Below are 13,474 nucleotides of genomic sequence, written 5' to 3' on the forward strand. Positions count from 1 at the left end.
TCTATAATTTTGAGCACGACCTCCTCTTAACTGAAACTGGTAACGTAATTTATGGAAGGCCCCTTAAAGGAGTGGAAAAATATTCCATTTCAAGAAAATTTATTTGTGACAAAAATCGATAATTAATCTATCGATTTATTGAAGAATATCATATATGCAAGATAATTAATTAACAAATACTTATTCAAAGGACTTTAATCAAATTTATATTCTTTTTCATAAAACGCACTTATTCCTCGTGCACTTGAAAGTAAATTTCAGTTATTACGTGTTAAATGATCGACCGAGGAAAAAATTGCTGGTAAAAGTTTAGAACGTAATATCAGCTTTAAAAGCAAATAGGAAGGTTGAGTCAAATATCTATTCTACAGATGAACACTCGTAATATTTTTCTGGCTCAAACTTGTTTCCTTGAAATTTTATTTCAGCGAGTAATGGGTTTTTGATGATATGAGATAAAAAGTGTGCTGACACATTTAAAAGAATTAGAAGAGTCATTTGTGGCTAGATAATGCTTATTGTAAAATAATGGGCTAGTTAATTATTGCAATTATGATAAAAATAATAAGTATCCAATTATAACTTTTAAATTTTAAGCCCTATTTATAAAATAATAAACATTTATATATTTTTATACAAACTTTAATTGCTTAAATTAGAAAAAATGTTTCGAATATTCAACCTGAAACCTTCTAGTGCTTAAATTCTGTAATTTTTGTAAATAATTAAAAATATAAACAATTCTTAATATTCATATATTTTTATTAAGACTAAAAATATTTCTGAAACTAAATTTACAATATATTTTTTTATTATTGATAAAATTAGACGTTATTTAGATACTTAGGTTTCTTGGGATTCAATCAAATTCGTGTTTTAACGAGCGACGCTTATGAAACTCTTAAATCTGTAAAAATTCGAAATTCTATTGAGGGATAAATCTCACATGAAGTTTAATTACTTAACTAACTAAAAATTTATAAAAGAGCTGTTATTTCTCAATTTCACTAAAGAAAGCAGCTGATTCTTCAAGTAGAAATAGACGGTTTTAGTGCGCCATTTCACGTCGGGCTGTAAAAGAATTTACTACTTGAAAGTCGCGATATCCCTTTTTAAAGTGGATAGTCTTAAATTCAAATTTATTATTAAATAATGTTTTGTGTGTATAATCAATTAATAATATTCAAAATTATTTCTAAACAAAAACCTAATTGAATATATGTATTGATTATAAAATTATAGAGCAATTTTCTTAATCTAAGTTCTTTATCGTGACCTGCGATTGAACACTAATTGAAGGTCAAGCGGATCAGTATATTTTTTAAATTAATCTCACAAATAGAAGTAATCTTATTTTTAAGGCTTTGATCCATAAACGTTTTATATTTAAACTTTCGAGGTTTTTTAATGTTAATTAATAACATCTCATCATATCTTTCTAATAATGAAGATCAGTTAAAGTTTTATTATTGTTTTGTTTTTTAAATTTCGGTTCAGGATATTAATCGATTATTATTAATTGATTTCATTATTTGTTATTATTATAATAAAAACCTTTGTAGTTTTGAGAACACGATTGACTGGTATTCAATTTGATCATTGTGACACAGCTGATGTTAAAAAACGTGTAATGTCTTTTTTTAGGCATTTTTAAAAACTTTAAAATGTTACACGAAACGTAACTTTTCAGTGTTACAAAAATTACAACACGAACGAATTTGACTGGCCGACGAGTCGCAAAGGTGCGAGCAAACTGTAGATACACGTGTCGTAGGTCGTGGTTCAGTAGATAAAACAGAAAATGAGTTTATTCAAGGAAATCTGCAGCCATCGCACGGCAAATGGTTCAAACTGGAAACTCTCCCATCGATTTTCTCGTCGAGTCACGAAGCAAGGAAAATTGTCGGTAAGGTAGAATTTCATCCGGAAAATTAAACGGGAGTTACCGAATTCCGGAAATCTGGAGGGTGTACCGACAGTATTTGAGGGTGTTCGAACTTCCTGTCAAATGCTCCAGGTGGCGAAATTTGAATATCAGGCGCATGCGCTTATTTTTGATTTTCATTTACTAACATTTAGTATATAAGCAATTCAAGAATCCTTTATCAAATAATTTTTTAATATAACGCCTTAAAAATGTTTTAAACAATAATTAGAAATTGAATTGAATTTTACAGGAGACCAAAATACTGTCTAACTTTAATGCATGTGACTTCTTAAAAACAAAAAAACTAGCATCATCAATCGTGTAGTTTCTTGATTTAAGGCTTAAAATAATTAAAAATCAAAAGTCAAATTAGAATTAGAACAAAAAACTTAATCTTTAACCGAATAGTTGAATTGATGAAAAAGTCGAAATGTGAAAAGAAAATATTTGATATTTTAATCCAAAAATATTTTGTTTTTAATTAAAAACAGTTGAATTCATGAAAAATATTTTCCAAAAAATAGATGAATCCTAAATCAAAAAGACGAATTTTCAACAAAAAACGCTCATTTTCGGCTAATAAAGAAAAATTTTGGACACGATTTCATTTTCAACCAAACAGATGGATTAAAAAAAAAGTCTACCAAAAGAGATGAATTCTCATACCAAAAAGGTGAATTTTTAAAACTCACTTCAATATAGAAATAATTTGTACTACAAAATTAAAATGTCAAATAAATCTCTATTTTATAATTTTCTTTGTTTATTTGCTTTAAGGTTATATAAATATAATTTTTCTAAGATTCTTAATAAAATTCAAAAAGATTTTTGAAAATTTCATATATGTTAAATGGAAATTTTGAAAAATCATCATTATTGTTAAAAGTATAGAATTTGAATAATGCTTGAAAGTTTTTTTTCTGAAATTTTTAATTATGAGTATAGTTTTCACATGGGGTGAGTTGATAAGTAATTTAATTTTGCGAAAATAATAATATGAACAAATCATTATTGTTTATAACTATCTTCTCCTATATATAATTGTTAAAAAGCTGCGATTTTCCTTTCATTTAAAACTTTTTTTTCACTTTTCACGAAGAATGTTGTGATAATGGAATGAAATTAAACAAAAATAGTTTTTTAAACAAGTTTGATAGTTTATAACTATTTTCTTCTATATTAATGATATATAGTTGCGGTTTATTTGAAATTTTCCTCATTTTGTCCACTTTTAACTCATAGTAATATAATAGTAATTAATGAAATTGAAAAAGCATAATTGTTTAAACAATTTATTATTGTTTATAACTATATTCTCTTAGCGTAATGTAGAAAAGTTGCGGCTTTCTCTGAAAATTCCTGTTTCTTTACTTTTTAATTAGGAACAAATAATAAATATCAAATAATATTTTTAACAAGCAGGATCTCAGTAACTACTTCAAGAAAAAGTTACAACTTATATGATTTATAAAGAAAATTTAAACAATATTCTAAGCATTTCTTTTAATTAAAATGAATATACTTACAAAACATAAATTGTTCAAGAAATGATTCTGCCTATTTTTCATTTTTTCATGATCAAAAGACAAAGTAATGTTAAATATTTAAAAAAACTGCAAATTTATAGCACTTGTCTAAGAGAAAGAAGTTATAAATAATAATAAATTTTTTAAACCCCTGTTTTTGTTAACTTTCATGAATAATTACCTCACTAAGTGAACAGTGGACGGAATGTTAAAATTTTTCAGGAAAAACCCGCAAAAATCTGACATTATAAATAATAATAGTTATAAATAATAATAATAATTTGTTTAGGCTATTGACTTTGATAAATTAAAATAATTATCAAGTCACTTCGAATGAAAAATGGACAAATAGTGAAAAATTGCAGAACAAACCTCAACTTTCTAACATTAAACATAAAGAATATAATTAACAATAATAATAAATTGTTTGAACAATTTTTTTTGTTAACTAGCATTAATTATTACTTCAATATTATTTAAAAGTGGAAAAAAGTCAATAAATATTATTCAAAGATAGAATCATTAAAAATAATAAAAAATGGTGGAAAGATTTAAGTTTTTAACACTATTTAACTTTTCCCTCAATATAGTTGAAAACTGGAGAAAAAATGGAATTTTTTTTCTTCAGAAAACCGCAACTTTCGTTGGCTATTCTCAGAAAAAACTGCTAAAGGCAATAATAAATTAATTAAAAAATGTATGTCAAGCTTTGATTATTAGCATAAAGTAGAAGTTTCATGTATGAGAAACAATTAGCATAAAAAATGCAAAAAAGCCATAATTGGCGCCAAAAACTCGCTAAAGCCCATTTGATTACTTATGATTTGTTGGCAATCTATAAAACTGGCTTATGGGGCTTATCTTGAGATTTACTTAATACTGACGATTCCGAATAAAATTGACAAAAACGTCTTTGTTTCCTATGGGAAAAATATTTTAAACTTTATGAGGCTTGCATCACTTATTAATATCATTTTTTTTCAAAAAAGAAAATAGAGAATAATCTTTGTCTGGATTCGAACAAATTTCCGGACAATATGCATGAAAATTTTAAGGAGAAATAATTTCGACCACGTTAATATATATGATTTGCTTAGCGTGGCAGTAGTGGGGATACCGAAGAGGAGTATTTTCAGCAATTGCGAATCGCCGCATAAAACGGAAACGCGAATAGAGAGAGAAAGAGAGAGAGAAAGAGATATGGAATCCGTTCGGTCGTTTTTTCAATTCACTTCCGTCCCAAAAGAAGTTTCACTTAAAAATAAATTTGATTAAAAAAAACTTACCTTGTTGAGAGTTTCATGGCTAGCAATAATGTGTGGAATAGCATCAGAGTGGATGACTCGATCTACAGAATTCGGTCTAGAAACACCATCAACTTGAGTTGAATCCTTAAGCAATGAAGGTGAAGAAGGAACTGGTAATTGTTCATCAACGCCATGCCTAGTTTTCTATAAAAAAAAACAAACTGTTTAATATCAGCAGAAATGGTCAGGCGTATATTTTTCACATTTTCCATAATTTGTACAAAAATAGAAAAAAAAGATAATTTAAAAAGTTGAATGCAAGTACCCCTCGTAAGTTAAAAAGTCATGACTTAATCAACACAGTTTCTAACTTTTAATGCACTTCACAAATTATGACGGATGTTTCTCTGCAAATAAATTTACGACCGAAAGATAATTTCACAATTTTTCGAAGTTTTTTTTATCCTTTAGGAAATCTTTCTCTAACTTTTAAATACAATTCCTTGAGTAAAAAAGAGCAAGTTTATTCTTTAAATAACTGTACAATTTTGTACATTTTTGTCAGAATGTAAATTATATTTGGCCAGCGAGAAAGGAGAGTTTTCATAACAGCACATTATGACTAGGTGGACTAGGTCGAATAGGTGGAAATAAATAGATTTCTTTATTTAAAAAATGAATGGAGTTTTTAAAAATTTAACAAATTTTTAATTAGCTAATTCTAAAATTTTTATTTGAAACCTGAAATGCTACCTACTGCCCCTTTGACAAATCATAAAAAATGTTATTCAGTTTTTTTAATTAGCTGCCCCAACCTGCCCTCGAAAAATCTCAATTAAAAAAAATCCTAATATATTAAAATTACATTTTTATAAATTTTCTTTTAATCCTATTTACTTTAGAATCACTTGCATCCGTTACGTTTCTCATGCTTATTAATTAAATCGAAGCCGCTTCGTTTTAAGTTAAATTAAAATAAAATTTACGAATATTAAGAACGTAGTAATACCTAGTCAAATTTTTTATTCAAGCATAATAAGAACAACTTTAATTTTCCTAAAGGCCGCAAGTCTTCATTTCAAAATTCCTTATCTTTTCCCTGATTTTTTTCTGAATAATTTTTCATTTTCATTAACCACTAATATTTAAGCACAAAAATTCGAATCCAAATTTCTAACACAAAAAATGATTGAAAGTGAATAGTGTGCAATATTAATGCGACTAATGAGCTTTTGAATTAAAAAGAATTCGATTTAAAAAAAATCGATTTAAGTTCACAAGAATGCAAATAGTTTGGACAATTTTTTTTAATTAAAAAAATGTCCATTGGTAGATTTGAAAAAATTCAAATAAGTTGGAAACCATTTGAAAATATGAAAAAAATTTCGAATTCAATTAATTCACAATTGTTTTGAAAAACTTCAGCGAATTCAAAAGAATTGAATTAAAATCATGAGAATTCAAGGCGAGCTTAAAAAGCTTTAAGGCGTATTAAACAAAAACTGAAAAAAATCATCTGAATTGCGTAGAATTTAGTAGAATTGAGTGAATATAAAATAATTCAAGAAAATTAAAAAAAATCAAGAGAATTCCAAAGAATTTAGAAGAATCCCGGATGAATAAATGCGAATTTTCAGTAAATGCTAAATGAATAAATTGCAATTTTTTAAATCTCTTTAAATTTCCTAAACCATGCGAAATTGTTTAATTTATGTAAATAAATTCTACGAACGCCATTAAAATTTTATGAAACACTATGAAATCTAATATTTCCTTAAATTGATTACAAATATCTTGGAATTTTCTAAAATACTATGAAATTTTTAAAAGCTTTTAAAGTCTTGTGAAATCTCTAGAAAGAAAAATCCCTTAAAATATCCTAAAATCTTTACAATTTTTTAGAGTTGTGGCTCGAAATATTTAAGAATCTTTAAACTGCTACAAAATCTCTCAATTATTTTGAAAAAATTATTTGAAATCCAATAAAAATGATCCAATATCGTGAAATTAAATGAAATCTAGTGATATTTCCTGAAACCCTAGAAAAATACCTTAAGAGTATTTAAATCTCTTAAAACTATTGAATTGGTTAGAAATCTTATGATTTAGAATTTTGAAAATACCCTACAACTTTATTTGTCGTATAAAATTGTTCCACATCTTCCAGAATTCTAGGAAAAAATTTAAACGCCATAAATATAATTTTAAATTCCACTAATTCAATCAAATCCTTCAGAATTGCTTTGCAAAATTTTAAATCTCTTGAACATGCCTTAGAATTTTTTTGAATGCCCTACAATATTTCAAACCCTTTGAAATCTTTTGAAATTCCTTAAAATTTTTCAAGCTAATGAAAATTCTTTAGAATTTCTAAATGTATTTAAAAAATTTTCAAATTCTTTAAAATCTTTATATAATCGTTTGAAAAACGTTTAAAATTTCCTAAAATCTTAAAAATTCTTTAAAGTCTTGGGAAATACCTTGACACAATTAAAAATATTTTAAATCCTAAGAAATCACGTAATTTTTGTGAATACATGTTTTTAAACCCATTAAAATATTATAGAGCCTCGCGACAATACAGGAAATTTAATATTCATTGAAATAAAAAAATAAAAATACCTGGGGAGCTTTCAAGATTCCTTTACACCATTGAAATTGACAGAAATCTTACAAAATCTCTAGCACTTTTTTTCAATCTCTTCAAAATGTCTTAAAATCTTTCCGAATATTGTAAAATATTTTGAAATCCTCTAAACTTTTTTTAAATATCTTGGAAGTTCCTTAGAATTTTTAAAAATACCTTGTTAATCCTTTGAAATCTATTTAAAATTACTTGCAATCTTTTAAAATACTCTAAAATATTTCATACTCTTTCAAATCTCATTAAACTACTGACATGAAAAAAATTGTAATCCATTGAAATATCTTCAAATTGATTAAGTCCATTAAAAATTACAAATCTTATGAATTCCCATTAAGTTACTGAAATGCATTGAAAATTTCTTGGAATCTTTTAAAATCCCCTAAAATCTTTCAAATCCTTTGAAATCTTTCAAAATACCTTTAAAACTTTGTGAACTAAACAAATTACTTGCAATTCTAAAATAACAGGTGCATCCACGTAAGGTATCTGTTATTAGGCGAGATGAGAATCGACTTTCAACGTGGTGGTAGATCGACGATCTTAACACCGGTAGGTTTAACATCGAAAGTGGGTTTGGGGTTTAATCGTGTGAAATCCCGGATTTATATCACCTCTACTATCTTCGATCGCTACCCTTTCATGGTTTCGGATTTACTTCGTAAATTCCCATAGACGTGTCATCAAATCCTCTTTGCATCATAACGGTTCACTTCCTTCTCCCTTTCTTAACTTTTTTCTCATCTGCTGTTCTCTCTTCTTACTTTCACAGTCGATACTCTCATTTCCATACTTCCCCTCCATAAATTTCCTGTCACTTCCCCTATTCGCGCATTTTTACTCTCCTCACTTCCCCTAGTTCTCCACTCATCACTTTCCATACTTCGTCAAACTTTCCAACCCCCAATTATCTTGATTTCCCTAACATGATTTCCCTTTCCCTCACTCCCTCACTTCCCTTACTCATCCTTTACCCTACTTTACCCTACTTCCACTTCTCTCACTTCCCCACCTTTAATTCAACCCTATTACCCCGTCATTTCCCTTCCTTATTTCCCCTACTTCCCACTCCTATTTTCCTTTCCTTCTTCTATTTCTTAACCATAATTTTCTTTTACTACCCCTACTTTCCCATCCCTCGTTTGTTCGCATTTCCACACCCTACTTTCCCCTAACTTTTCTCTTTTCCATCACCCCTCTTTTTCGATCATAGCTTACTTATTTCACGAATGGACGGACAGACATCCAATTAAAACTATAAGGGTTCCTGTCAGGGTTCACGACAGTGGTTCTGGTTGAAAAAAATAGTTGAATTTTCAAGCAGAAAAGACAAATATTTTAGAAAACATTTTTTTATTTTAAATATAAAAGGACCAACTTTTCTATCTAAAAAGACAAAGGTTTAACTTACAACCAACTAGTTAATTTTTCAACTAATCAGATTAACTCTTAATGAAAAAGTTGATTTTTAACAAATACCTGAATTTTCAACCAAATAATTGACTTTTCAACTAAGAACGATCAATTATTAATCAAAAAAGGAAATGTTAATTATTAGGTTTAAAAAAATTTCAACAAAATATCAAAGAATTTTAAACGATATAGTTTAATCGTCCACCAACAAAATGATTTTTGATAAAGTTGTTTAATTCTCAAGTATTAGTTAAATTTTTAACTACAAACGATCAATTTTCAACAAAATAGTTAAATCTTCTAATAATAAAAGAAATCTTAAACAAAGTATTTCGACTATCAACCAAGCATTTAAATCTTCAGTCACGAATATTAATTCTCTAGCAAGAAAAATAAATTTTCAACACAATACACAAATTTTGAACCCAAAAGGTGAATTTTCTACAAAAAAAGTTAAATTTTAAAGCCAAAAAGATCAATTTTCGACAGAAAAGTTGAATTTCCAACCCAAAAATATAAGTTTTCTACGAAAAAAAAAGAATTTGAAAACAATTTCATATTTTAATTTCAAACTCATTTCTATCCAAATATTAACATTCCTAACTAAAAGATGTCAATTTCCAACTAAACGGGAATGTTTCAATTTTCAGTTCAAAGAATTAATTTTCAAGACAAATAAGTGATTTAAAGTAAAAGTTAAATCTCCAGCCAATAAAATAAAACTTTAAAAATGTATTTCAACTTTCAAACAATCAGTAAAGTTTTCAACTCGTAAGATTAATATTATACCAAAAAAGATAAATATTCCACAATGCACGTGATTTTTTAAGAAAATAGGCTGAATTTTCTACCAAAGAATTTTCTACCAAAACAATAAAATTTTCAGACCAACTGATAAAGTTTTAACAAAGCAGTTGAATTTTCAAACTAAAAAGATGAATTCAGAAAGACAAATTTAATAATCCAAATTTTTAAACAAAACTCACCAATATCAAGCTGAAAATGGATTGAGGTTTTAGTTACGAGAATTAATTTTCAGTAAAAAAATATAATGAATTGCTAACAAAGGAGTTAACAAAATATAAATAATAATAATAATAATAATAATAATAATAATAATATAAAAAATATAATGAATTGCTAACAAAGGAGTTATATCTAACAAGATATCAATTATGGGTCCAAAATGTATTTCGTAGATTTTTTAATTTAAAGTATTTTTCGTGCTGAAATTCTAACATTTTATATATAATATTTTAGTTTTGATTTAAAAAAAATTTTTAACATACAAAAATTTCATTTCAACAACTTTATTTTCAACTGAATTTCTTCTTTTTATCGCTTCTTACCAATTTTTAAAAAATAGATGAATTTTAACACTTGACGGAAATCGTTGAAGCAATTTTTTAAAACATTTTTTAGACAAAATGTTTTTTAATTTCTTGATAGAAAAAGGTATGATTTATTAAATTTTAATTATTATTAAAAAACTAATAACAAGCGACCATAAGAAAAAATGAAATTACAAAAACTATTGTTATAATAATTATTTTTTTGGGTTTCAAACCTTTTCATAAAAAAGAATATTTTTTATTTCATGAGAGATCACTGATAATAGCATTTAATTTTAAAAAGCATAAAAAACTATTTTTTAGATAGATAATTTTCGGCATGATAATTATTTTAAGTGAAAAAAGAGAAAAAGGGAGAGTTTCTTGAAGTCAGAGGAAAATGGGGAAAATACTGGAATAGGGGAACGACTGTACGGTCTTAAATCCTGCAAAATTAAAAAAATTGTACAATTGAAAGAATGGGAGGATTACATAAATAATATATAGAATTCGAAAGACTTGCAAAATTATAAAAAACGGCGGCCAACTTTACGTAATCACGAGAATAAGCAAAATTGCAAAAAATGTAGGGAATTGTAAGAAATCTGGCAACATGATTTAACAAGCGAATAATGGCAGGGCAAAAAAAAGTTCCTTTTACTTTAAAGTTGTAAAGAGGAAATCGAAGCAATTATTTTACTTCAGTAGTGATGACATCAAACGGACAAAGCCACTGAAATTTACATGTTTCCGATAACGATGACATAGTCTGTGGTCGTTTCGAGTCTCGTGATGGCCATCCGTGTTATTATCGTAGCTAAAATGGCGCACCAGACGTGACCAATAATCTTCCGCGTCGCTTCATTCTTCTTTGTTTTCGTACTATGCTCGTTGCTCTTTACATATCTGATTACTGAAGCATTCTCCGGAGTGTCCTTGTTAACTAACGATTTTTGTTTCACACAACCTAGTTTTTAATTTAAAACTTAATTTCTACCTTTACCAGGGTGTCTAGCGTCCTGAAAATCTCTAAAACACTGAAAAAGTCCTTGAATTCTTTCTTGTCGAGAAACCAGTGTGTAGTAGTGGGGCCACACCGAGGTAGTGGGGATACCCGGAGGTTGTGGGGACACACGGAAGTAGTGGGATCACACAGATAAATGTACGATCAAGAAGCTTAATTTTCTACGAACAAAGTTCAATTGTACACAAAAATAAATACATTTTCAACGAAAAAAAAAATGTTGTAACCAAAAATAGAATAGTTAAATTTTCAGATAATTTAAATCCATGTTTAGAAAAAAGAACAGATTGAACAAACAAAAAATATCAAGGAATCGTTCACATATTACGTAACATTTTTTGTATTATGTTTTAAATATAAAAGAAGTTTTCTAAACAAAAAAAGATTTTTTAGGATGAATTATTTTCTAGAAATAAATAAAAGAATATTTCGGTGTGACACGGAATGTTTTTTTCAGTTTTGTTAGTTATAGGAATATTGCAGTTACACAACATTATACTAATAATAATATGATATAAAATTTGCAAATAACTGTTTATTTGTTAAAGGATTTTAAACACTTAAATTCGAGTTGAAATTAAATTCTGAGAATTGAGAACAAGAAAATAAGTATTATCAGTTTGCTTTTAATTTTATATGAATATAATTTCGATAAGATATTTTTATTAATTAAAAAAGATTTCTGAGTATTTTATTTTTATTCCATGGTAATTTACAAAATATTAGAAAAAATTTAAATATTCGTAATCTGTTTAAATCGGCTTAAATTCCTAAAAATATTTTTAACTGACTCGAACTTTTCTTAAAATCTTAAACAATTATTCAAAATGTAAAAGAATGGACTTTTAATCTTTTAAATTTTCCGCGGAATTTTAAAGAAATTTTTTCATTCTCTCGAAAATTATTCATAACTTATAGTAAAACAATACTTTCAAAGTTTCCAATGAATCCTAAAAACATCTTTTTATTTCCTTAATGCCCTTTAAAATTCAGTTTACCTAGAAAAATGTTAACTTCTGAAAAATTAAAAAAATTCTCTTTAAGCCTTCTATATTCTTTTGCCATCCATTTTAAAATCTTCATTGCTTATAGTTATTCTTCCAAAATAAAACCTGAAATATTTAAAGTTCTTCCATCAAAAGATGAAATTTTCAACAAAATACCAATGAATTTTCTAAAAAAAGAGACAAATTTTCAATTAGAACAGAGATACATTTTTGACCAAAACTGAAATAATTAAATTTTCAGTTAGAAAGTTAATTAGGAAAAAAAGAACGTTTCACAAAAAAGTTATATTTTGAACCAAAGATATAAATGTTTACAAAAAAAATTAACTTTTCAACAAATGATTTCCACTTTTAAACAAGTAGTTGTTGGATTTTCTGCAAAATAGATAAAATTGTAAAAATGCAATATTCAATGCTTCGAAAAAAATATTTAAATTTTTCTGATTAATAATAGTTTACTTTAACTAAAAAAAAGAAGACATTTTTAACAAAATAGTTGTAGAAAGAAAATTAATTTCCAATTTATTAATTACTAATTTACCCTTATAATTATTTAAAATCTTCGGAAGTACCTTGGGATATTTGAAAATCTTTGAAATCCCATGAAATTTCTCAATACTGAAAAACTTAATAGAATACCTTGGTGGCTTTTAAAATCTTTTAAAATCGTTAAAATCTTTGAAATTTGCAAAACATTATGAAATTTTATATGCCCTATAAAATCTTTCTACAAATTTCAAAATTCTAGATAATTTTTAGATTTCCCGATTAAATTTGGTTAAGTTTCTTAAAATCATTAAGGTCTTTAAAAGTTCCTTGGAAATTCCTTGGAAACTTCTTAATATCAGGAAAATGCCTTGAATTCTTTAAAAATATCCTAAAATAATTTAAATTCTTCTGAATCTTTTCAAACCCCTTAAAACTTTTTAGAGCTTTGACAAAATTCATTGCATTTTTTAAAAATACCCTCAACTCTTTAAAATCGCTTTGAAACATTTTAAAATCCTCAAAAATTTTTTAAACCTTGAAAATACCTTGGAATCTTTTAAAATACTTTGAATCTTTCCCTGATCAAAAAAATTAATATTTTCATATTTTGTTTGAAGATTATTGAAATCAATTATGTTGCTAAACATTTGATTTGAAAAAAAAGTTCAGACAGCGAGGATCGAACGCGCAACCCTTCAGCTATTAACCCCTGGAGTTTCTACTTGAGCTACTGGTGGATCAGAAGTGTTTTTATCCATCTTTCTTGAAAAAATTGTGAATCTCCCCTTGTTAGGTCGAATAGAAGTTTATATTACAAAACCATTTGCAAACTACATTTGGAGAGTGGTTTAATTACTTTAGAGTTA

The 13,474-nt window shown here is 26.7% G+C and overlaps 1 protein-coding gene across 10 annotated transcripts in view; it reads right to left on the reverse strand.

The window, feature by feature from the left end:
• The window catches only part of LOC117181543 (disks large 1 tumor suppressor protein), a 1,257,521-nt gene that overhangs the window by 753,520 nt on the left and 490,527 nt on the right, over positions 1-13,474 (reverse strand). For all 10 annotated transcript variants that reach the window (XM_033374344.1, XM_033374348.1, XM_033374350.1 and 7 more), the window contains exon 4: positions 4,740-4,904. In XM_033374344.1, coding sequence (XP_033230235.1) covers positions 4,740-4,904 — 165 coding nt within the window. The remainder of the gene's footprint in view (positions 1-4,739; positions 4,905-13,474) is intronic.

Source organism: Belonocnema kinseyi, chromosome 10 (genome assembly GCF_010883055.1).
Source record: "Belonocnema kinseyi isolate 2016_QV_RU_SX_M_011 chromosome 10, B_treatae_v1, whole genome shotgun sequence".
NCBI classification, from domain to species: domain Eukaryota; kingdom Metazoa; phylum Arthropoda; class Insecta; order Hymenoptera; family Cynipidae; genus Belonocnema; species Belonocnema kinseyi.